General features: G+C 41.7%; 1 protein-coding gene across 2 annotated transcripts in view; it reads left to right on the top strand.

The window, feature by feature from the left end:
- Window positions 1–2,167: 2,167 nt before the first annotated feature.
- LOC311014705 (BMP/retinoic acid-inducible neural-specific protein 3-like) overlaps window positions 2,168–26,739 on the top strand; it is a 47,188-nt gene continuing 22,616 nt past the window's right edge. The window contains exons 1-4 of one of the 2 annotated variants that reach the window (XM_084011466.1): window positions 2,168–2,756; window positions 3,052–3,359; window positions 18,726–18,916; window positions 22,026–22,210. In XM_084011466.1, the coding sequence (XP_083867592.1) occupies window positions 3,106–3,359; window positions 18,726–18,916; window positions 22,026–22,210 (630 nt within the window). In that variant the 5' untranslated portion in view covers window positions 2,168–2,756; window positions 3,052–3,105. Of the gene's footprint in view, window positions 2,757–3,048; window positions 3,360–18,725; window positions 18,917–22,025; window positions 22,211–26,739 lie in introns of both variants that reach the window. The other variant, XM_084011467.1, reaches the window with a different exon arrangement.

The following is a 26,739-nucleotide window of genomic DNA, read 5'->3' as shown; positions in this document are numbered from 1 at the left end:
TACTGCTCCCCTCGGCATTATTGTTTATCTGTCAGGTCTGCATCTTCACAGTGTTTGGTTCACACTCTCATAGCATGTTAGCACGGAACAGGGAGCTGTTTTTAGCAACAAAAAAGCTCTTAAAATTGAATACACTACCTGCTCAGCACCAAAGATCCGATACACTTAGTGACTAGCCAGTGAACATAATGGAGCCTTTACAGTAGAAGCCAGATATTTAGGATATCAGGATTTAGTGCAGAGACCAGAAACAGAGATAAAGCAGTGGTAATAGACACTGAACTTAAAAAAAAAAAACGTGAATTCTATGCAATTCTTCAGTTTACAAATTTCAAAAGCCCTCCTGAATGTCGCCTGGTTGCACTTTTGTAGTCTGTTGTTACTGCGGCCCTCAAAGGATGACTCCTTGTTTATAGGTCACTGCTCAGTCGCCGTGAACCACACATTCCCCGCACCTTTCTGGTGCCATAATGAGCCCTTTGCAGTGGCATTCCCTTTGTTTTTGTTTGGTTTGGTTTATTGTGCTGTTGGTTGCTCCACATCTGGTCTCCATGGACACCATCAGTTCCATCAATTGACAATCTATTATGTTGCCTTGACGGTCCCTTTTCAAAAGAAATAAACAAGCTCAGTTGCTTGTGAGCAATACACAAGTTAAAGAAGCTCACCTCCCACACACACACACACACACACACACACACACACACACACACACACACACACACACACACAGTGTATGAATGATTTATCTGAAACAGTAAATAGGAGCCTCGGGGACTTGTTTCCACGCTGCTCATGTGAGTTTTTGGGGCTCTGGAAACGGTGTTCTAAAAACTGCCTAAAAATGCTACGAGTCTATGAAAGTAATGCGCTGTGACACTCCATCTTTTATTCAAAACTTTAAAAAAAAAAACTACATTTTAACGTCTGTTAGCAGACAAAATACTGTATAAATGTTTTGCTCCAATGCAGCACAAAAACATACAATAAAAAGCTTAAACCAAAAACTACAAGGACCAAAGAGTGTTCCGAGTTGTCCTTCACAAGTCATCGTGGCTGCGAGGCAGGGTCACAATGAAGCGCCACCCAATCCCGAGACGCGATGATGAAACCGTGACAAATCAACTCGTTCTCTCACTCCGGAATCTGCGAGTCGCAATGCCACGGGATTTTCGGTTTCTCTTTGAGTTTGGGAGCCAGTGAATCTCGCGACTCAATGGTGTTCATTTCTCTAATCCAATCCCTGTATAAAACCTCCCTTTGAACGTCTGCGGGGAAAGCTGAAAGGCAGCGCGGATCTCTCCCCACGTCCGCCCGCTCTCTGCCTCTCTGATCCACGCTCGCTGTCCGACGCACAGGCGCGCGGATAGAGCGCGGATAGAGCGGATCTAATTAAGTTCGCTGATGGTGGAAGTGATGATTATTCTGCGGGAAGAAAGGAGAAGGAGGAAGAGGGCAAAGGCGATAACGAGAGTGAACTACGGGGGGGGGGGGGGGGGGGGGGCGGAATAAACCCTGTTCTCGTCGTGATCCTCATCGTCACCACATCCATCATTAAAGCTGCTTAAATGCTGCAAACTTTTTTGTATTTTTTTTTAATTAAGATTAATTGACACTGAGATTGTATATTTTGTTTAACGATCTGCAATTATCAGATTGACTCGACAACTGGTAGAGTCCTACAATATTAATTATATAAAACATAACATCAAATTCCACTATGATCCATCTGTTTTGTTGAATTAATGAAATATCTATTTTAATTTTTTTGACAATCATGGCTTATTTGATATTAGAGCACGGCTTGTGCCATTTTAAATCCTTCCGCGTGAATTAAAGAAAAAAAAAACGCCTGTTAACGTGAAGTCGCCGTTACTAAAGTTTATTTGCCCTGACTTTTCCCCTCTTTCCTCTCCACTCTGCTTTTAATATCGATTCATCACAACGGCGGGCAACTTTTCTCCGGTTTCTAAAATGAGGTATCTGACTCAAGCACATCGGCATCCTCGGACCGTCTCCCCCCCTCTCTCTCCCTCCTCCGGTGACGTCTCAGCCAACCGGGAGTGTGCGCGCTGCTGGAATAAATTAAATTGGGCGGTATGGTACAGGGAGGGGGAGAGAGAGAGCGCAGCGAATGTCATTCACGCGTTCAGTGCGCCGGGAGTCCGGGCACCGTCAGCAGCGATGTCAGCGGCTTCCCGTGCGCCCCGCACGCGCCCGGAGTCTCTCCTGTAAAGCGGCCGAAAATGAGTTAGACGGCAGCAACTAGAGGCGCTTCTCGCATGCGGGTGGTTTCGTTCGGTCCCCGCACATTCACCGACTCCCTACTTTGGGTGTGTTTAAGTCGTTGCTCTACTTTGGGAAGGTTTGACCCCCGTGCGCTCTAGAAGCGCTTGTGTCCGCTGCGACTCATCCCGTTTGGATTGGACCTACAGTGCCCGACTGCGCATCGTCCGAGCATCTTCTCCGCTGGAAATATGCCACTGTGAGAGAGAGAGAGAGGGAAAAAAAAGAGGAGCAGACGAGCGCGCTCTGATGAGGTTGGATGTCATCTTCTCTTTCGCTCAAGTTGCGCTGCCTCTAATTGTGCGTCTGTTTGCATTTGTGGCGATAATCCTGCTCGGGGAAAAAAAGAAAAAGAAAAGTCCTTTCGCCAATGTCGTCTCGTCTATGCGCCGAATCGAACCCAACTTCACGGTCCTCTCAGTGGATTTTGCGGACACTAATTCCGGGAAGTCACGGACTTAAAGAATAAGGTAAAAAAAAAAAAAATATCATTCTATTATACGAATAAAAAAGGGATTTTACACATTGAAGCTTGTCCAAGATTAATTTTAATTGAATACCATTAACATACATTTTAAATTAGTAGTTGCATTATAATGCACAATAAACAATAAGTAGATAGTCTAACCTCCAAACCAATGACCTTTGTCATAATTTCTGACCCAGCAATATACACTTCATCTTGACCTCAATCACGCAAACCACAATCACAACCTTCTTGTTCCCCGTCTCTTCCCTGCTTCAACTCCTCTCCCTCTCCAGCAGGACTCATCTGGATTGCAGGGATAATGAGGAGTCACCGGGGCCGGGGGAAGCAGCATGAGTGGCCCGTGCATCTCCATTAGACGGACGGCCCTCATGTTTCTATGGAAGTGGTTAACACTAAGCCTGCTCCAGAGCTGGGTGTCAGTAGGAGCCGGGGCGGCGGACCCTGTCGGGGCTGGCTTCAGCGGCTCCACAGGGCCACTGGGCTGGCTCCTGTCGGACAAGGGTCCCTTTCACCACTCCCAGGAGTTTGTTGATTTCACAGAGCGCTATCAGCAAGGATTCACCACCAAGTACAAGATATACAGGTGAGAGACAGTGGGTTGTCTGCAAATCTCAGATGCCTTTAAAGTTGTTTGTGGAATCAACCATTTCATGATGGCCTTTCATGGATGAAAATGGATATTTTGAAAAGTATATAGGCAAGATATAACAACATATTTCTGTACACTATAAAAGAGGAAGAATTAGTAGGTGGCAATCTGTGGGATGAAGCGTTGAGACGATTACTTTGTGGAGTTTCGCATTCAAATGAAAGCTTTGCGTGTGACAGCTTCTTTTGGGCGCAACTGGCTGCTTCCTCTTTTTTGTGGGCAGCACAAGACATATGGTTTGAATACGATACAAAATGCTCCGAATGCTGCGTATCAGTGGCAACTCAAAGTGGAGATACCGCAGGAGGAGGTTTGGGCAAAGCAGCGGGACGTAACAGATATAACTGAGCCAGTTGATGTGTGACAGTGGGTAGACAGGATGGCTTTGGATGTGTGTGTTGTGAAGTATGGTGGGTGTGCGCTTGGAAGCAGCAGGGTTTTGTTTGAAAGCTTGCTACCAAAACATTTTTTTTCTTTCTGAGACGAGACTGAAATGACAGGATTCCGGGACAATATTTCCCAAAGCCAACATCCCACATATGCGATTGCAGGATATTATCCATTTTGTTGTTAATCAGATGGCATGTAGTTATATCAATAAGTTCACAGTTCTGTTAATTCCCACATTTCGCCATGCATTGGGCTACGTACAGCAAACCATAGTGACACAGCTGCACACCTCATTTGTACCCAGGAGGCTTTCTTCATTTGTAAGCCGTCTGTGTGTATGCAAGTGTGGGTGCGTGTAGCGCTATTTACTGCTGACTTTGATTCTCTTCAGGGTTGAAACGCCTCCAAAGCATTTAAACTCGACACCGAAGCTCAGACGGATACATATTGTAAAGGTTTGGTGTCTATTAAAGGCAGCACAGAGTGAAATGCTGTAACAGTGACATTGTGTGTGTGTGTGTGTGTGTGTGTGTGTGTGTGTGTGTGTGTGTGTGTGTGTGTGTGTGTGTACATGTTTTACAAATTACAATAATGAGTGAATTTTCCTGACTCGCCAGACTCGAAAATGCATTTTCATGTAGAGTAAACATTGTCGGTTTCCTCATGTGATGAAGCGTTGCTGTAGCCGACAACCGACAACAGGGTGAGCGTGACTGGGCGTGCGTGCTCGCCGGTCTGCATCCGGGGCTGGGTGTTGTGTCAGGTAAGTTGTGACGGGCGTTGGCGAGAGCGATGCTGGCGGAGCATACGCAGCCATGAAGTGGAGGGGCCGATGCCAGCTGAACAGTGGTTTGAGTGACACTGGCATTTAGCAGCTGACAGGAGTGACAATGCCATGGCAAAGATAGAGACTGTAGCGCTGTTGGCTTCCTCTCATCCATCACTTCCTCTCTGCTGGCCTCTTCTTTATTTGTCTCTCAGGATGTCTCTATACCTCCCTTTCTCCCTTTTGTCCTCCTACACCATCCGTGACATGAAAATCTAACAGCTTTAACACCACTGGAGCTCACATGCACTGATGCTGACCAATTTAATTTCAAAAACGGTACCTTTTTTTAATTTTTTTTTTTTTTAGCATTCTGAAACCTACAGTATGACTTCTATTGACCTCTATTAGCAAATGCAAACTTGACAAGTCTATAAGCCTCCCTTCCCTTTGAGCCACAATGGCCTTTTCAGTTCCCTCTGAAGAAAAGTAAGTTGATTAATTGGAGCGAAAATCCAATACAACCTCAAGTGAAGATGAAGAATATGTTGAAAAGTGGAATAACAGTTCTGCCTTTTCCTCTCTGTTGAAAACAAAAAAAAGTCTTTTCAGGCTTTAAATATCTTGCAGCCGACTTGCCGTCATCCATCGCTGAGCAGTCGAGGATGCCAGTTGAGAACTGAAGAGATCACAAGTGCCTTCAAAATGCAATGGGCTGTGCAGTGTTTTTGTTCTGAAACAGACTTATGAATTTTGAAAGCCAGAAAACTCCAGGCAAAGTAATCTTTGGGTCATTTGTATTGATCACCAACACTGTTTTCCTTGCGGACACATTACAGCCCTTTTTATGGGTCAGTAAAAGGCTTGTTATTGGCTCTTGAATTGTAACCCCTGCATGTTGTAATCCTAAATCCAAAAATTCAAACTGGACTCTTGCAGAACTGAAGAGCAGTTTTCCTCGACGATCATGCAGATTGTTGGTCCTTGTAGCTGTAGAAAAGAGCCTATAAGTGCATGTATGCACAGCACATACGCACTGAGATACAGACAGAGGCATGGCGATAAGTAATTCATCTTAATTAACCATCTAGTTAAAAGAAGTTCAAATAAAAACATTAAAATCAACCTCTGCCTTTATCTCCACGTCTATCTCTATTTCCTCCTTTTTGCCCTCCCCCCCCCCCCCCCACAATCCCCCATTCTTTTCTCCCTCCCCTCCCTTGAATGATCTCAAACCAATTGCTCTCCCTCGCTCATAAATATTCTCCAGAGCTCAGTTGGCCTTTCCCGTCAGGGGGCAGGAGAGAGGAAGTCGGGGGATGGGGGGGAAGGGACTGAAAGGAGTTTCAGTACCCCCCCCCCCCTTCTGGCTGGTCACTGCAACGGAGCAGTATGTAGCCATTTCTTAAATATATTTTTTTCCCCTTTTAAATAGACATTTTAGTGGAGTAGTATTCAGAGTATGAATTATAAAGTGTTTGATTTTTACACTAACGACCTTTCATCTCCTGTCTGGTCTGCATTATAATGACAGATTTAAAAGCCGGGAGAATTAAAGCTCTCTGTCACTGCTGTAATGTGAAGCATTGTAAAAGATGTGATTTTCAAATTGCAAACTCTGAGAAAGAAAGAAGTGATAGATAAAAATGAAAGAGATGAAGCGACAAATTAATGGATTCTACTGATTCGAAAGCAGTGGAAAAAAACGGGATAAGAGGCACTTAACAGTATTACTTTTGCAGTGAATGCAGGAAAATGCATCTGTTATTTTAGTCATAAAAGCGTTTTTCATGGCAGTGTAAATCAACAATTGCGGGTATAAAAATATGACTTCCATTGTGATTCGTTTCATTCTTTCCTTTTTTTGCCATCTCCTGGCGAGGGTTGCAAATCTTCTAAAAAGCTCTGTGGCTTTGTGGCTAGCTGCCTGCTTCCTCGTCCGCCGGATACACCTGGATATATCTGACAAAGACAAATACAGAATATAACAACATTTCTTTATTGGCTGCTCTTTTTGTTCCCACCGATAGCACAAGTTCAAATGACAGATACCCTTTGACAGCCGTTGCTGTTACGCATGCATCACAGTTGGAACTGGGTGTACAATGAACAAAAGCATGTTACATTTAGTCATTCCGCAGTTTCCGGGGTTGTAAAACCACTCCTATGAACGCAAGAAGCTTTGTAGTCGAGCCGTATCCACAGACAGTAGCATATTAGTCAAAATGTCAGCTCCTCCTTTCTTCTTCTTCATGGGCCATAACTTTTATATCACGCCTCATCTCCTGTGTTTTCTCCTCTCTTTTCTCCTGTCAGCCCACTGGCTATTACATTGATTTGGTGTGATGTAAAGAGTCGCCTCTTCTAATTGGGGAGTGATTAGTGTTTCAATCATATGCAAAAATGTTAGTAGAGAGAACAGAATGCAGAAGCGCAACGTTCCAATTAGAGCTGGACCCCAATATTGGATGTTTCGGATATTTGTTCGTTGAGTAGGTGAGCTTTTCAGTTTTGGGATTCATGTTGTTGTTTTTTTCCTTTGTCAATGTGTTTGAGAGAGAGACGAGAGAATGTTGTGTGTGCGTCACTCCAACGAAGGGTGAGCGCGGTGCAGCAGTCTGCCGCCTATACCAGGATCCAGTCCCTGGCGAGCAGATTGCAGCAGCATGTTGGGCCACTGAGGTCCTGCTGTGGTCCAGCCCGGACAGCTGAGACAGCGAGGCCCGAGGCTGCACCAGCAGAGTGGAGCTCGCCATCCTCTTCCCTGGCGCTGTCTTGGCTGCTACTAGTCCCCTCCTTAATCTAATCACGGATGGCGTTGTTCTGTTAGGGAGGATCAAAACATATATTTTTTTTTAAATGCGACAATGGGACACCAAATGCATAGAAAGTCAATGTGTGGGACGCACTGCATGCTCAGCAGAGCACGTCTCATTTATCGAATCAAAGGGACAGGGAGATTCTTTTGGGGGAAATTTCCTTGAGTGGGATGTCTTCATGGATACATTTTTATATCTCTGCATGGAGTGTGACGGTCTGCTGAGAGCACAAAGAAGCGTAGCAATGTGAACATGAACTGAACAATGCACGATTTAAACATTTATAATACATTTGGCTTTACAAATGCTGCATGAGCGGTAAATCGCCTTCAACACGTTTGTTAGACCGTTTTGCTCTGACACAGCTGCTCTCTCCTGTAAACTGCAGACCTAAATCATCCATGTGAATAATTACAGTTGTCTCTCAGATGCAATGTGTGACATCACCACAAACCCCACAAAAGGGTCAGCGACAGTTCAGTCAGTACAATATTAGAAATATTAGAACTTTTAACTTACCCTTTTCCTTAATGTCAACATTTTCTTCTTTAAACCTCCACCATCATTCTCCTTGCTAAGCCGCGTTATGGCAAAAAAAGGAGCAAACTTTCAAACTCTTCATATGGTTTTGGACGGCAAAGACAAATAGCTTGTGACACCCAATCAACACTATAATAAGAATTGCTGGTCCACCTTAAAGGTCAGACCACCTTAAGTGAGCCTGGGCCAGTGATGTTGCTAATTTCCTTGTCCATGTTCACTTGATTTAGCAGGTGGCAAGATAGACACAGGGACTCGAGGAGCTTTAGCATTTATTCACCGACGAATAAATGTGCACACTGCACTGCTGCATTCACAGCTTCAATGTTTCTGCTGACTTCATCCTCATTGTCACACACACGCTTTCTCTCCGGACCAGAGACGCGCTAACGTTACGCTGAGCTTGCAATACGCTGGCAGGAACCCTGAAAGAGGAAGACGCGCGGCAGACAACCTCGCAGCTGAACTAATCGATGCATTTATCGGTTATCGTTGCAGTCGGGGGGCCTGTTAGGGACACAGCACCTTTGATTCAGTTATCAGTCAATGATCGGATCACGAGGGTCGACTATTGGTCAGAAAGAAATGTTAAAATAGCATCCCGAGATTCAACATGGCAAGATTTTACACCAGACTTGCTTCCTCAGAGGGTCTGTGTGTAAGAGGGAGTTTCAACTCGGTTACTGCGCATATCTAGGAGGAATGTTCCTAATCACAAAATCAAAACACTTAATTCAAGCGATTTGAGCATAATGAGATAACTAAAATAAAACTTTGACTATTCTACCCTGCTATAATTACAATATACAATTAGCCAATGGATGCAGGTTCATTTCACACTTCATTTATTGTTGGTGCTGAGTTTCTTTAAATGCACAACACATTCCATCAATTTCCCTGTGCCCCTCCACTCTTTTGGCACGCAAAACCAAATCAAATCTGACTTTGTTGTACATAATGTACAATGCCGCTGCAGGTAGAGGCTGAATTATCTTCAGTGCAATGGTCTTGTTTGTTGATAATCAATATATTAGCGTCGGGAGATGATTACGGTGAAGATTGATTGCAAACACACAGCAGAGCAGACCCGGAGAGAGGGCGGAAGTGTGTACCGAGATACAGTTTTCATTGAACTGCAGTTTTTCTCTCATGCACGATCGCCTTGTTCAATGACAGAGCCGTGGTGGGGACAAGTCTCTGTCCTCCACCCAGAGGTTGGATGTGTCTCCAGGACAGGAGCAGAGCAGCCTCCTCCTCTGGATCACCAGCAGCGATGGCAGTGACGAGGACTTCATCCAGCGCGGAGCTTATGGCTTCTGACAAGTGTGTGATGGGGGAGTTATCAGGGCCAGAGGTCCATGGAAGCAGCTTTCATGACAGAGAGACTGTGCATGAGTGTTTGGCTATCTTTTATTCAGATGGTCTGAGCTGTGATCATTGGGGTAGTGTAGGTTGTTTTGTCCCCTGAATGTTTTTCTTCTACTTCAGCAAGATTTTTACATAAAAACAACTGATATTAGAGTGAAACAAAGAAAAGTATGCCACCCACTCGGAACTGAAATTATGAAACTCACCAATAACGGCTCTTCACAGCATAGTTTATTTGTTCTTCACAAAGATATAGACAAAGAGACATTTCATAATGCCTTGGCAACGCTTTCTTATAAACCTTAAATAATAATAAATATTCTACCACCAATATTGATCTACCACATTGTAAAATTGCCTCTTGTAGCTCCAACACAATGGCCATAATTTTGACCGTCACTTCTGTGCATTATGATAAAGGTCATTAATATAGCTTTACTAGACTTATTGGAAACTAAAAACAAAACCCACTGTTAAAGGTTCTATCCAAACTATTCAAAATCTCAATGACATTTTTTAAAGCAACATTGTTTTTAAGCTTACTTTTAGGTGCAAACTTGCAGTTTTTTTTTTTTTTTTTTTTTTTTTTTTTTACAAAGAATGATAACACTGCAAAATGTGATCATAATTGAGAGGAAGAATGACCTCAAAAGTAAGACGCAGATCTGGAAAAAAAAACATACCAACGTTTAATGTGTTAACCAGCTAAGTGTGTAATAAATATAGAAAAGGAGCTTACGCACATATGTGGTGACACTTTGTTTGCAGCCACAGTGATTATAATTTTAGAAAGCCCATGCAGGCATGTCATTGACAGGAAGCGACAGCAGGGTTTAGCGTAGCTGGTGGCTCTTCTATCTTCTGTTCTGTGTGTGTGTGTGTGTACGAGTGTTAGATAGATCTGGTGTGTGTGCACAGCGTGTATTAACAGTATGTGCATGCCTCATTATGTACACAATGTGATTCCAGGCATTCCTTGTTTTCTGTGAGGAGGGGAGTCTCTTGTCAACAGTGTTATGACAAATAGTAGTACAAAAGGGATCAGCAGTCTTCATGTCAGCAAACCCTCCTGTAAATCATGCTCTCTCTCTCTCTCTCTCTCTCTCTCTCTCTGACTTGCCCTTGCTTTGTGTTATCAGAGGTGTAGTGATATTCATGGGAGCTGCAAATCAATAAAGCAATTGCTTTTTTTAACAAAACGCACTCACTTTAGTCTATTTTTCACGCTGTGCAGCATTTTAAGGTTTCACACGCTGGCCTTTCAACACAACACTGAGTTTGAATATCAAATGTGGTGACATGACATGCTGTTGTGTTAAAAATTTGCAAATAAAAGGCAAAAGAATAAAAAGAGAGGGAGAGACCATTTTATATCAATGGTTCATTTGAAATGTTGCAAGGCAGTAACTTGGTTGGGAAATAAAACCAAGAAATCAGTTCACTTGGACACATATTTACGTCAAGGAAGTGACTATTTATAGCAAATAGTCATATACGGTTTGGCAAGAAAAGGCTCCACTCTGAGGGGGAGTTCTCAAAGATTCAGGGCAGCAGCTAACAGCATATAATTAGTGAGAAATGTCAGGTTATTAAGGCCACCGTGTACCTCTGTACACATATGATTGGATCTTACTGTTCATAGCCAAGCAGCTGATTAATACGTGGCTGATGGTAAAGCATGAAGCAGCTGATTGATACTGCAAAAGACAATTTTCAGATTCAAGAAAATGCATTAAGTCAAACATCATTTTTCATTCCGTTGAATGGGTTTGCCCTCACCTGAAAATAATGACGCTAATTGGGTTTTTCTGGAGGACAGATAAGGGTCATCATGATGCCCTACAAGTATGTTTTCCTGACAAGCTTATGTGTTTGCTAAAAGTGTCTGTATAAGCAGTCATCCAGCTCGACCTCCCCTAAAGAAGTTTAAGGTTGCTATTTGTATCTTGGCACCCATTTTGAAGGTTATCACCCTGTGGTTAGCGCTACCATTGTAATGCTTCAGATGGGTCAAATTGCACCTGATGTGAAAATGAAACTTAACGTTGTGAATTGAAACAAAAACAACTTCAGGTTCAGGCAACAGAACAACCACAATGTCTTGGCCAGGTCACTCTTGGAAAGAGGTTTTAAATCTCAATTAGTTTTTTTACCTGGTTAAATAAAGGATATATATATATATATATATATATATATATATATATATTGCTAGGCAACCAGGAAGTTCCCTGAAGAATAATAATAATTGGTGATTTTAGTCCCCTCGAGTCCATTTGTTGAGCATTATTTTAGAACAACCTGAACAACCTTTATATGACATATGAACATGCAGTCACTCAGTTCTGGTTCCATCCATTCATCCCTGGACAGGTCACCAGTCTATCGCAGGGCCAACATATAGAGACAAACAACCATTCACACCTACGGGCAATTTAGAGTCATCAATTAACCTACCCCCGCTCTAGTTACAGTGTCATCAATTTTGCATCTATTGTGTAACTGAATGAGATGTCCGGTAAATTGGAAGCTATTTTCCCCTGTTTTCCATCAATCCAGTTTCTAATCCTCTATAGGAGTTTTAAATGGCTGGTGCAATGCCAGTCTTAGGTATCGAGTGTTTGAAATGCACTCGGTCGCATCAAAGGCACAGAGAAGCAAAATGGGCATGAAACAGTACGCTATCTTGTTTATGGGACCTCTCGGCTGGTTTAATAGGATTTTCACAAATTAATGGTCTGATGTTTGTTTGATGTTGTTGGAAAAACTGTTGGTGGCAATTTCGTGAAGCGTTCACAACCAGCAGCTATTAACTCCATCATTACACTCTCCTCTCGTCTTGATCTCGCTGTCGCTCCCCGTTTCTCTCCACGGTGGATGGATTACTAAAAGACAGAAGTCTTTGCATCTCTTCCTCGTCCTATCGTACTTACATTCTCATTTGACTCCCCCCGCTCTCCTCTTCATCATCCGAAGCTCAATTAACAAAGTTGACGTATGCCACTGTGAAGGTGCCTTTCAGGAAATTGCTAGCTTTGCAACTGGAATGTGTAGCATTTCTTTTGATGTCGCTCAAATGAAAAGCCTCTCTTGTTTGTCATTCTTAATTCTAAACTCATGTATCTGCTGCTAATGGCACACGCATATTGAGAAGGATGAATGTCACATCAGATTAAAGAAAGAGAAGAGAAAAGAGGAAACTGCAGCAGTGAAAAATAAGTCTGAACATTGAGAACAGCAGAGCAATTGCAGTTTTCTTGCAAGGTCTTCCAAATAATGTAATTTGGTTTATCTTCCTGAAGCATGAAGGACTTTTTCCCCATTTTGCACAATTCTCTTTTGGGAGGTCCTTGGAATAACATTGAGTCTACATCAACCAACTGTTTCACACAATGGGTTATTCTGGTATCTGGGGTAACAACAAACACACACACACACACACACACACATGTTCTAGCTGAAGCCTTTTTGATGGTAATCAAATGTTTGTTAATATAGGGGTGCCTTTTGGGTATGTTTTGATGTGCAACTCTGAAAAAATTTGCCGTCCTTTCATCGTCAACCTAATCGATACGGAAATAAAAGTGATTCTAGCAGCTTTGCGTCGGGAGAGGATTTTGATTACCTTTCCTTCCAATCACATTAGATATTATCTAAACAATATTCTCCGACATTTTCAACATTTCATATCGCGGACATAATCCGCAACCAGTTTCTTTGCGGAGCTAGCTTTTTTGCGAACGGGAGATTTATGAAATGTTTAAGTACATTCCTGTGTTGAAATATCTGCTTATATTTACTGTTTAATATGTGAAATATGATTAAAATCATATGCCTTAGTCAACGTATTTGCGCAATATTCTTATGCTTAATTTTCAACTGACACCACTTTCTTTCTGTGCCTGGGGGGATTACACCCAATGAAAAAGATAATTCATTCAGTGCGCTACTTTGTGAACTACAGGAATAGAACCCCTGTCGCCTGCACCATAGGCAGCGTTGCTAACCACTACACCACAGTGTCGCTCAGCAAAGCTGAAAATGAACACTTATTACCTTTAGATCAATCGACTGTTTCATTCAGTTATACACATTAGATCGGGCAGTAATTGTCTGCCACGCCAACTATCGCTACTTTGCTGCAGTTACGTTGCTCCGCTTTCTCAGGATATGCTCATTTTCTACATAAACACTCGGTAATATCTAATAACGCTCTCCCGGTTGCCATGGTGAATCGTAGTATCGGAGCTCCATTGATGATGGCTTTGTAGAGTCGGCAGGCACGCGCGTAACTCAGAGTTTACATACTCAGAGTTGACTGAACTAATTCAAAACCGCTGTTCTGAAACCGAAAACTCAGAGTTGCCCATCTCAGAGTTGATCAACTCAGAGTTCAGGGTTAGGTTCAGAGTTTGTTGAACCTGCTTTGTGAAACGGGCCCCTGGTACGTTGCAAAATCTTTATACTGAACTATGTATGGTAATTGTTTGTCATGGTTAAAATAAGCAAAAGACTGAGGTTGATGCAAAATACTGAAAATGTCAACAGACTGGATGTATTTCCCAAGCTGGATCTTGAGTTCCGGCTTGAGTCTAAGCTGAGGGGGTTAAATTTCTTCTGATTTTGCAATATTGACAAGCACCAAGAATAACTATATATAACTATCCAATTTAATGTAAGAGATATAGTAGCATCAGTATTCAATTGAGACTGTTTCATAACCAGTTAAAAGTTCCTTACAGTAGCTTAAAGTCCTTTTGTTGCTTTGATGGCATGTGGGACTCAAGATGAGAAAAGATAATTAAATCCAATTTGTGAAAACACTTATTCACTGGTAAAAGACATTTCAAGTACATGAATAGTGTCTATGGAGCCGCACGGGGTTTTCTTATGTGCAATGAAAGATAAAGATTTAGATAATTTAAATAAAGGCTCAATACGGCAAGTCAGAGGTGAAATTAGACTTCCATGAATTAGTCAAGTAATTTAATTAACTTCCTGCCCAATATGGCTCCCCAAATGTACATTACTTATATGATTACAATCCACAGTGTTCCTCCAGTGTGTGCATATTGTGCATTTGCTTGATGAATCACAGTTTGAATCCAGAGTTTTGATATGTAAAGTAATCATCTGGACCTCACGCTTGTAAAGTCATTACACACTATCTGAGTAAAATGGCAACAACATGAGAGATGGAAGAAGAGCTAATCGCTCGCTGCTGGCAACCGTGTATACATGCAAATATTCTGCAATATACACCTGCAATGATAATTCAAGTTATTGTCTTCCTATTGTCTCTCGGTGAGTTCAAATGTGAATGGATTGTAACTCACTACATGAATATTAGCATGACTGAGAAGCCGGCAACAGATGAATTTTAAAGTTTAATCAAAGAAATGATGGAATTTAAACTTAAGAATGCTTTTTTTTAAGAAAAAGGAACAGTTGCAAAATTAATTGACTTGATGTTTGCTATGTGCAAACCATATTGGACAAGTTATAAAATTCTTATGTCATACAATTCTATCTGAGACAAGGTGTCATTTCTCCATGCAAATCCATTTAATTGTTGTAGAGATTTGGATTATTCATTAATTGCTTAAATTCCTCAAATGTTCCCAGCTAAATATGACATCTAACTTAATTTCAGCATGTCTTTTGCCTGAAGTTTGAAGTTGTGGTGTGGCCCTGTTTAACTACGAAGCAGTCTTAACACAGTTTGTGGGCTTTTTATTAACCAAAGGCATTCACCCTGCAGAAGGCCTTTATATAGACAGTCCTTGAGGTATTGTTTTGCAATGAATAATGATATTGCGGCTGATCTAAACAATAGTGTATGTGTGCCAGAGCCACAGTATTTGTTCATGTTGTATACAATATCACACATAATACAGTTCCAGTATACGCTTCTCATGGAACTTTACCAGGGACAGAAGATAAAGATCATGATTGAAATAGACAGCAAAATAAATAAATGAAAGTAGCCTTATTTTATTTTATATTTGTCTTTTACGAAGATTTAAGTTTTAACTACATTACAAAAGGCGTGTTTGAATTGGAAAGAAGTTTTATGTTTTCAGATTGCTGCTAGAAAGTGTATTTTGTACGTGTCCCTTTTCTTATTAAGATGCACCACGCTGTCTCATGTATGCGGCATTTACTTTTCTTCCTATAATGTTACTGTTATCATGCCTCGGGAGATAACATCAGCTGTAGCAGACACTGACTGAGCCTGCTGAGACACAAACTGTACTGAACTGACACAATCTGCATTGCTGTGCACGGTGAGGTGTTTTGCATCGGCGCGTTGATTCCTTGATTTGTTACATTCGGGCACCGAGCGTCACCCTCAGGCTGTATGCTGTGATGGATCTGAGACGCCTGGGCTGTGATGGACATATGACTCCCCTGCTCTGATAGCGGGGCCCCTGTAGTTCCTGCAGTTCCTCACCTCCTGGTGCACAGCGCTCTAGCTCGAACAGAGGGAGGGCTGACAGGTAGATGTGCAGTATGCCCCCTGCTGCACAGAGCTGCAGGTGCGGTACGCGGGTGTGTGTGTGTGTGTGTGTGTGTGTGTGTGTGTGTGAGAGAGAGAGAGAGAGAGAGAGAGAGAGAGAGAGAGAGAGAGAGAGAGAGAGAGAGAGAGAGAGAGAGAGAGAGGAGTTAAAGGGTGAAATAAACCTGCAGTCTTACATGAAATAAGATATTTTTGTGTGTACGTGCGTGGGGAGCAGAAGGCGAGTCTGAACTGTAGTCCGGGACAAAGATCTGTGTGTGTGTGTGTGTGTGTGTGTGTGTGCGTGCTCTATCCTCCATTCATAAATGTCCATCAGCGAGCAGCATAGCGAGGCACTGTGTCCATCACAGTAAAGTTCTCCCTCTTCCTCCCTCCGCTGCTTCCTTCTTCAGCCGGGGCCCCGATGGACACATAGGAACACTAATGGCCACTCGTTATAGAGAAACACAGACATGAAACAGGCCTTAATGAGCAGTTTTCGGTTTTGTATTTTCTCAGGGGCTCGTCGTTATTGGTGAGAAATTGATTGGCAGCTGGCGCGCACCCATGGGGGCTCTGCATATTCTGGGCGATGGCAAAGTTGCTGCAGCAAGGGCAGCTTTGTTTGGTATGTGTGCAGCTGCAGGGTGTGTGAATGCATGCGTGTGGCTTTGTGCGAGGGAGTTGGTGTGTGTCTGCGGGGTGTTGGGGGTTTTATGTATGTCAGATAGTGAATCAGGCAATCTAAATTTCCCATTTGCTCCTTTGCTAAGGAGGAGCAAGCAGCTTATTTTATAAGGTTTGAGGAATTGTCCTCAATAACCATATGAGCTGGCATGCAGTGGTTCTCTGTGTTGTGCTTTAAAACGGTGTTGAAGCTGCCCTCGAAAGCCGTCTTGCATGCACATTAGAGTATGTGTCCGTGTCTTGCGAGTGCAAATTAGTAGGCATGGGATTCTACTAGGAGTTAGTGATATAACATATTGCTGATGTGATTGAAAATAATCATCTTCTGAGAAATCAATTAGAATTCCATATAGACTACATAATGTGATGGCGATGTCAGTTTTTGGCTAATCCGGTGAATGAAACAATTCAATTTCAAAAAAATGTAATTGAAATGAAACACCTGACAAATTTGAAATGAACTCCTGTGAAGAAAAACAAATGACCTATTGTTATGAGATATTCAGCCTTTTGATTTTTTACTCATTAATCAACCCACATGTAATTATTACTGACAACTCACATTTTAACACTTTTAGCTCATTGTTTTGTAAATTTTTTTCGTCACATGTACTTTATTGTTCAGTCTCAGTGCCCTCATCAATCCTGTTTACAGCAGCGGTGAACAGGTTGCTTTCAGCAGACATGCTCTGATAAACCCTCAGAACACAACCTGCCCATCACCATGTTGCAGCTAGCTGCTGAAGAGAGTGCAACATTTAGGACCTAAAGTCCCATCTGTTTATGATAGGAGTTGGTGGAGACCAAATCAGAGCTTAAGGGGGAGTTTATATACCGTAGACAGTAACACAACTCCAAATGAATGCTTATGTTGCTACCTGTCTGCAGGATTTATTATTGTTTGTATGTTAGCGCTTTCTTTGTCTTTATAATCCATTGTCCTGTTGACCAATACACTCTTAAACTACTATTCAAAATGGCAAATAATTAAGATGGGTCTTTTTACAGCATCTTCCAGACAGCATCTTTGCATAATCAAATCCAAATAACAATAAAAAAAAAAAGAAATGTGGTGTGTGTGAAGAATTTCTTTGTTGACTCTAGAAAAAAATGTTCAACTCAGAGGTGTGTTTTGTGTTGCAGCCAGTTTTTGACATAACATGATGTAATTCCACATGCATATTTCAGCTGTTGCAACTTTTCAAAGCAAATGCACATTCAAATGCATGTCAGATCTGTCGTCCTTGTCCCAAAAGACAAGTCACCCAACAGAAAAACACGGTTTTCAATCTCTCCCTCACTAGGTAGGAACACAACCATGTTAAGTACCATCTGCATCTGAAAAGAACTAATCTATGCATCAAGCAACAGCCGTCGGTCTGCAATTGGTAGATAAAGGCAGCTGGCATGCGCCGAAGCAAGGCTGAATATCAAACGACTTCAGATGAAGCCTGTTACCTCCAAAAGAGGCCTTGAAAGCAGCAAGACTCCAACCATGATTATAGCCCATCCAACTGCAGCGCCTCCAATGTGACTCAAGATGAGAAAAGATTGAGCTATTATTTAAAATTGACAGAGAAACACAATGGTTTTCACTATGGTGTAAAGCAAATATTCGGAGTCAGAGGTAGAAATGGCATGAGGCCGTTCATCAGCAACACTTTCCTTCAAATCCCTCCATTTAACATTTATGAGTGTTATACGATCTCTCATGACATGAAGCTTTTACACATTGTTATGGAGTTGTATGCAGCTGAAAAGATTTTTGTATTTTTTCTTTTTTTAATGTCCAGTATTTCTCAACAATTTAACTTCACATGGGATTTCTTCCTCCAGCTCAGATTGCACCATAATGAAAAACATAGTTTCTCCACCGATTTTAAATAATAGCGCAATCTTTTTTTCCTCTTGTGGTGCATTCATGCTATGAAGAGTGGTACACAAGAGTCAACTTAGAGGTTGCACAGACAACGTATTTTACACGTAGGAGGCAAAGATCTGAACATGAGCCTCCTTGTGAAGGTCACAAGCTGTGCCTCGCCTTTAGAATCACAACATCCAGCCCCATTTTACTCCCTTTTTCAAGAAGCAGAAAACAACTATTCATATTGATACGTTGGCGCATTGAGTCTTTGCATTGTTCATAATAAATTCTCTTGGACATCCTCACGTGCACTGTTCACATGTTGGGTTTCCTTTGCTAACGTGTAACATGGGTGTCTATGACATTGCAGGGAGTTTGGCCGCTGGAAGGTGAACAGCTTGGCCCTGGAGAGACAAGAGAACAATGGCGTTTCTTTGCCGCTGGACCCCGAGTTCCTCCAGACCATTAGGCAGCTGGGCAGGAGGCCCGGTCTCGGCGCCATCACTGACAACATTATCAGGAAATACGGAACCCACTTCCTGCTCTCCGCTACACTGGGAGGTAAACAAAGCATGCTTGCCTTTTATGTATTAACTTAAGACAAGGGACAAAATAATTGTTTAAAAGTGGGGTTTGGGGTACCCATGTGGTCTAAATTCTGTTGTGAGTGAAACAAAATATAACTATACAGAATTTGCTAAGTGTTTCAAACACTCACTGGATCTTTATTTTGGAGACCACTGAAGGTCTCCTTTCCAACATCCATTCAAATATCATAGGAGTATAGCAAAAACAATAAATTACAAAGAATTATGTGATGAATATAATTTAAAAAAGCTTAAAGGTCTGAAGGGACATTTATTTCCTGTTCTTAATGTAGTCCTTGCAGCTCCTGTTCTTGGAACTATTTAAGTTGGGACCTTGTCGTCCGCTTCTTTCCCTTCTTGTCCATCCATGTTGTGTTGTGAAGAGTAATCTTTTCAGAAATGGTCAAGATCTAGTTTTTGGATGCGTCTTGTGTGCTCAAACATTTGATTAAAGGTTGTGTAGGTGATTTCATTCAGAAACGCTTTGTTATTATACTTGAAATCATCATAACATAACGATAGTCATCAATGCATTAGTGATGTCTAGTGATGTCCAAATGAAGCTTCGTGAAGCATTTTCTTTATTTTCTGAGCCCAATAGATAGCGCTCTCTGTTCAACAAAGGGTTGAAAGCAATGGAAATATATCGGCCTTCAACGCTTTGTTGAACAGAGAGCGCCATCTATTGGGCTCAGAAAATAAAGAAAATGCTTCACGAAGCTTCATTTGGACATCACTACAATGCATGAAATACTCACTGACATAAAAACAAATAATTAAAAAAAAATCTGTAGTCGTGGCAGGACTGTAAAACCCCGTCCAATCAAAAAAGTCGGGCCAGAGACAATAAGTGGACTGCCTGCCTGTCTGTCAATGCTTACTTCCTGATTGTGTGCACTCTGCCGATTCACATGCACTTGTTTGGCTTTTGGGGGAGCGGCTTTGAACAAAGGTGCCAATGAAGGGGACGGGTCTTTTTCGGTTCAGCAATGCTTTTAAAGTCAAAATCTCTGTGGTATTTCCAAATGATCTAAGCTGCCTTTCAGTATTGTCACAGCTGGGTCCGTAGGGTTGGTTGTGCTTGTTTAAACTCATATTCAACATGTAAAATCTATGTTTGGAGTTGTTAAATTAAAATGTCAATGGATCCTGTTTCCATGACAATAGATAGTTAGCCAGACAACTTCAATGCGCCGCAAACCCCTTGTGGCAATGTGCTGCACAATCTTCTCCCAGCTCCTCTGCTGGCTCTTTATATCTGTGTCTCCTGTGCATAAACTCTCAAAGCAATGATGAATTCCAACAGTGTTTAAAGTAGATTGAAAAGACAATTGTTTACTATTTGTTGTAAACAAAAAGAAAGAAGAGCAGCAGCTGAAAGCATGGCCTAATATAACCTTATATCAAGCCATTGTTAGGGCATATATGGGCGATACAATAAAAAAAACACACAATGAGAAAAAAAACCTTTTTTGCAAGACGATCTGTTTCCAAAGGATTTCCCATATTTAGATATGTTTTATAGTGAAAAAAGCATTATCATGAAGAAAGACAACCTAGAAGACACTTGTGTCAATAAAAGTAATACAATTATACCATTTTATTCTAGTGTGTTTGTGTATATTGGAAACATGTTTTTTAAAGATTTCAGTGACTTATTAAAATTGAGATTTTAATTTCACACTGTGGCGGAGACTGGAGAAGTGTTAGCCTTTATCTATCCCCAGTGGTAATGCACTGTATGTTAGCTCTAATGCCTCTCCAAAATAAATCATATTCCCATAAAACCTAATGCTGTTAGAAAGGATTTTTTTCCATCAATCTTTCGCTCTTCTCACCATCCGTCAATGCATCACGCTCTGAAGGCATTGGCTCAGTTTTGTATTGAGAGAACCTGGCCCGGTTTCCCGAAGCCTTCTTAAAGCCTTCTTAACGCTACGTCATTCGTAACCCCTACTTAGAGTTCCTACTTAACATTTCGCGTGTTTCCCGAAATGTTCTTTGCTACGAATCTCTTTCGTACGTCATACGTTGGTAAGAGTGGTCTGGAGTGCTCTTAGAGTCTTCTTAGCTCTACCGTAGTGATGTTTCCGCTCCTGACGCTAGTCGCCGCCACTGTACGGTAATCCGGAAATCCCCGTTGCGCATGGAACTGCACATTGCCAGTGTTGTGTTTCACCAGTGGTTTTAAGTCATTCATGAAGAAAATAAAAATAAAATGCACATGCATTTCATCACAAGGCTAAGCTTTACCTCAACCTCAGAAGTAGCCTAGGTATATTACAGTGTCAATGTCAAGGCATGCACAATCCTGCAAGCAATTTTGGAAATTGGCACGTCGTCAAACAATTAAAAAATGTCATAAATGGACGCCGGTGACGCTTGTGAATGGTGGCAAAACTGTGGCAGCGATACAACGTATCCCCGTGCTGAACCAAAGACGTCGGCGTCCTCGGAGCCGTTGGAATACATAATTTCATAAGGATCAACTTCAAAGTTTCGACTACAACGGCAACAAATACGCATGTAATTGGCTCAATCTCCTCCGCTGTTTCTATATTTATTATATCTTTTTTTAATCAGTACATGGTGTTCGACCATGGTTAAATAAATGTTTAGGCCTAGAAGGATTTCTAGCAATGTTTTATTCGCAAACACTGCAATAGCCTACATTTTATAATATAATGCTGTCATGCACCTGCGCATGAAATGGAAAATCGAACTCTGAGCAATCGATTTCAGCACTTTCTTTATGGACAGCGCCGTGTACGTACAACGTAAGGAGTGTTTCTTAAGAAGACTCCTAAGAGACCATTCGGGAACCACGACTATAGAGGTAAACAACTAAGTCATAATGTAGGAGTCTTCATAGCGCGCTAAGAGTGGACGTTATCGGGAAACCGGGCCCTGTTCCTTAAAGCATCTCAACTTTATATGCCTACAGCACATGATCATATAATGAGCTCTGGCTTGTGTAAATGGGTTAATATTTACCACTACACCTTTGAGAACATGATGAATGTATTTCACAAGGGATGACTCATTGATGAAGTGTGCTTATGTGTCTGTGTGTGCATCCATAGGGGAAGAGTCATTAATGATCTTTGTGGACAAGCGGAAGTTGAGTCGGACGTCTGAAGTAAGTGAATCCAATAGCACAGCTGTGACTCTGGAAGCTCTGCACCAGCTGGCTGCCTCCTACTTCATCGACAGGGAGAGCACCCTTCACAAGCTGCACCACATCCAGATCGCATCCACTGCCATCAAGGTAAAAAAAAGTTTGCTGCTCTTGAGTAAAAAAACAAACAAGGTAATTTGCCAGAGCTTTTAATTGCCATCATTGTTTTGTTGTTGTTTTTTTCTTTCTTCATTACAGACATTTTAAGAGGGCATCATTCAAATTAGCTTTTGTTTCAGTGGATGACCAAAATCATTGTATTTTTCAAAACATGGAAAGTGGTCTTGATTAGCTCACTGACTAAGGAATTAATGAAATCATGGCCAGCATGGAGCATTTAAATGGAAAACCCTACAATCAGCAAGTTTTGCTCATATTAATGAGACTAGTTATTAATGCCGACCAATGGATTTGGTCTTCGAGAGCATGCAGTAAACATCCTTTCAACCATTAATGAGTTACTGACCCACATGACACCCTGGAGTTTATATGCAACATTATATTGCTAACAGAATATTATGGGATATTTTGCATGAAATATTGACTCATATTGTTTTATGGTGCATTCCAACCTGCTGCCCTAATGAATGTCATAACATCCACATCGCTGGATTGTTAATTGTTCTAAAATAAGCTATTGACACCCCTTGGAAAATACACAATGCTCTGATTTTTTTCTATTTGTGCGTCCAGTTCACTAGGTGACAACATTTTGTGTGTAAAAAGTAATTATTGCTGTAAAATGCTTATGTTTTAAAATAATAATGGTGGTTTCCTCTGGGAATTGTATATATTAAGAAAATCCTTCCACTCTGATCAGTACTTGCCAAGCACTTACCACTACCAATTACGGTATGCAGTTGGCGACCCATCGACAGGCCCTCAGTGGTCTACTCTGGCCCTGCTTCATATGCAGAATGTCATCATGCTGCAGACTATTAAAATGTAATTTTAAAGGACATAAAGCAGACGGAACCCTCTATATGAAATGATGCACTCTTTTCTTTTCTTTTTTACCATTTTTAATTAATGAACTCTTCATAGTGAATGCACATTAAGACCTCACCTAATGGCATAGCCAAAAGCCCAGTGGCAGTAGTTTCACAGGTTTCCTCAAGTTACTTCAAGAGCTACACTCCTCCAAATATATCACGGTGCTGTGAAGGGGGAATTACCCAGAGAGTACGCCTTTAGTGAGAGAACCTTTGCAGACTTCACATTAGTTCTTAAAACCTTTTGGCAAGATGTGTCTGCCCCCCGTTTCCAGTTGTAATGCTAAGCTAACCTGGTGCTGGTGATAGTTTAATATTTAATACAGACATGAGTGAGGTATCAAACCTCTCCAGGGGCAGTTTCTCATATGGGCAGTATGGGCAGCTGCCCAGGGCGGCATTCGTGGAGGGGCGGCATGATCGCCCGCACAAAAAAAAAATACAAATATTTGTTTGCATTCATTTCCTCTGGTTTTTGTATTGCTCATTTACACGTCAAGTCAATAATGTCATGTTGCCTTTTGGGGAGCGGGCGGCTAGGCACCCTCTGTTTTATAAAGGTGCGTCTGCGGCTGCTGCTGAGAGAGACTGGTTCACACCGGGCGGCCACGGAAGCGCTGCGAATAGGCGCGGAGCAGAGCCCGCTTCCTTTCGGCGCCCTTGTTAAGCGATAGTGTGGTTCACACCAGATGCGAAGCGCCGCAAATAGGCGCCGCTGTCCCGCGCCGTGAAGCGATCGTTTCGGCGTCTGCTCTATTTTTTGCCCGTGCCGCGAGCGAACGCGTCAATTCTGGCAGTAAATCACACAAAGAAACACGAGACAATCCGGTCAATTTTCAAAATAAAAGCAATTTTCAAAATAAAATACCGCGATTGACAAATGCGATCATATTTGTGTATCTCAACTCGCACTGGGAAACAGGAAGAGAAAATACATTTAATAAATGTGAAGAGTAGATAAACAAATATGTGTATTTCAACTGTATATCTACACTACTACTGTCTACTACCATACACACTCTCTCTGTCTGTGTGTGTGTGTGTGTGTGTGTGTGTGTGTGTGTGTCTCTCTCTCTCTCTCTCTCTCTCTCTCTCTCTCTCTCTCTCTCTCTCTGAACAGATAAATAAAAGAAGTGTACAAAACTTCTTCAGCTGTTACTCCCCAACTGCATCTTCTTGGAATTTACTGTGATATGTGAATGCTCGTCTTTATTTCCAGATAAACTAGCCGACATGAAAGAACAATTACAAACTTCTTGGTTACAGAAACTTGGCGTATTTATTTTATGAGGCTATGATGAAAAAAATTGCTCTGAATGAACAACAGCTGAGCAGAAGTGCTTGTCGAATGTCGCGGAGAAATACACGTCTGGTCTGAACAGGGGGGCAGGGGGGGTCCATTTGTGTGCGTGTGTGTGTGTGTGTGTGTGCGGGGGGGGGGGGGGGGGGCGCTCGCTGGAGGTGAGGTTCGCCTAGGGCGTCATGAAACCTAGGACCGCCACTGAAGCTTTCATTGACATTGATTATGACTTTTAGTCAATTATCATGATTTTTTAGTTAAAATTACGTCATTAAGGGTTAAAGGGGACCGTCATCATCATAGTTACTAAAATAAAAACTTAGAAGATTATGGAATCATTATGATGAATAGAAACCAGTGTTGTCTCTCTGTAGACTGGAAACAAACCACGGTCTCCAATGTTTTGTTGACCCTTCCATCGTCTCTCAGTGGGCTACTTCCCACTTTTGTTCTGGACTTACAAGAGTTATAATCGCTTGACTGCTGGAGGGCTCTGTCACTTCGACACAAACACATGTTATTTTTGGGTATCCCTTCCCTGCAGATTGGCCCATTCTTGTGTTGTTAAACTAGCTTTCTAACCCTGCTAAGAAAACTAAGTAGCCTCCACGGTGCACTCTGACTTTGAGTTGCTTTGTTGTTGAGGACAGATGTATCAGCATGTATTGAGCTATATTTACAGTGGCACAGCTCTAATTGGCTCACCCTGAAAGTTACTGTTTTGGTTTCTGTGCATCTGGAAAAATTGCGATCCTGGAAACTTTGATTTATTTTCTTCAATAAGACCCCTGCATGCGAGACAGTGAGATGTTGTCACCAGTTGTTGCTGCATCAGAATTGTAGTGTATTTAATCTTTTAGATGTGGTGAAGCATTATTCGGTACGAAAAAAATTGAAAGATATCTTGCCATACCTAGCCTTTCCTTCAGGCACCCGAGATTCCCATGTGATGCACTTTGGAAACCACCATCCTGCAGATGTCATGCCATGCCCTATTATGAATTATAGCTTTTATCTGGAAAACATTATGATGAAATAGCAACTTGGCAGTGTCGATGGGCCACAAATTTACATTTCAAAGTCAAATATTGTTTTTAGTAAATGAAACATAAAATAAGTCAAAATAAAATAAACACACTGATCTACTTGACATTCTCTATATAGCTGCTTGATTAAAAAAAATAATTTGTGAAACTTGCCTTGTATGCCCTTTATATAGCTTTGAGCTAGGGGTAAAAATGTGTATGCACACTCAATAGGCGAATGAGAGATCGACAAAGAGAAGAGCTGAAGCGAGTAGGACTGTATTCTTCGCTCCTCGCCCGTTCAGGCGTGCACAGGCTCATATATAGAAAAGGCATGCTATGCATATCAAGATATGCTTATGATGTAAATATCACCTTGCATCTTTGACTGCTTAATACCTTCAGGGTGTGTTCATTCATCACTCTGTCAGTTGTTATCAAGCCGAATTAATTGAAATGGCTGAGTTTGCCTTTCGCACCGCCGACTGAATTCTCTTTGCTTTTCTGAAGAATCTGTTGCCTCACGTGTTGCTTTAATGTGTTTACACTCGCTTGCGGTAAAAAAGAGATTAACGTCACGAATGAAGGTAATATCAGCAACCTGCAAAAACACTCTGCTCAGACACCGTCAATGCTGCGTGCTGTGATTTCACCTGCCTGTGCGGTGGTTGTTTTTGTGATTGGATGTACCACTCCCAGACAGACCTGACCAATACATCCACATGTATTGCTTTTGATATGAACTAAAATTACATAAAGATTCTACCTTGACCGGGGTGTGAAAATTATGTTTATCATCAACCATGTCTTCAGCTGTAAGATTTCAGATAATTACATTTTGTTTGTTTGATTTGCTTCGGGAATTTCCCCAGCCCATTAATGAATGCTGTCCCATTTTGGAGATACGCATTTTCATCAGCCATGTTTCACACATTTTAACTATACAAAAAGGTGAATGTAAATGGGAAGATTCCATAAAACCAAATCAATTGCGTAAAAAAAAAGTGGTTTATCAGATAAATAGATTATGGAAAACATCTTTACCAAATAAATTCTGATGTAGCGAACATTTAGCTCACATGCTGTTCAGCTGTTACTCCCCAACTGCATCTTCTTGGAATTTACTGTGATATGTGAATGCTCGTCTTTATCTCCAGATAAACTAGCCGACATGAAAGAACAATTAAAACGTGTCCAATTGAATTCCTGAAAGCTTCTCTCCATTATTGTCTTGGAGATGAGTTAGATGGCCAAGCCGACATGTTTTCTTTCTGGTTCTCAACCTGCACTTCTTCTACTCTT

This window comes from Eutrigla gurnardus, assembly GCF_963514095.1.
Source record: "Eutrigla gurnardus genome assembly, chromosome: 6".
Taxonomy (NCBI): domain Eukaryota; kingdom Metazoa; phylum Chordata; class Actinopteri; order Perciformes; family Triglidae; genus Eutrigla; species Eutrigla gurnardus.
The sequence above is the reverse complement of the archived record's forward strand: the minus strand, read 5'-3'. Positions and strand labels throughout refer to the sequence as shown.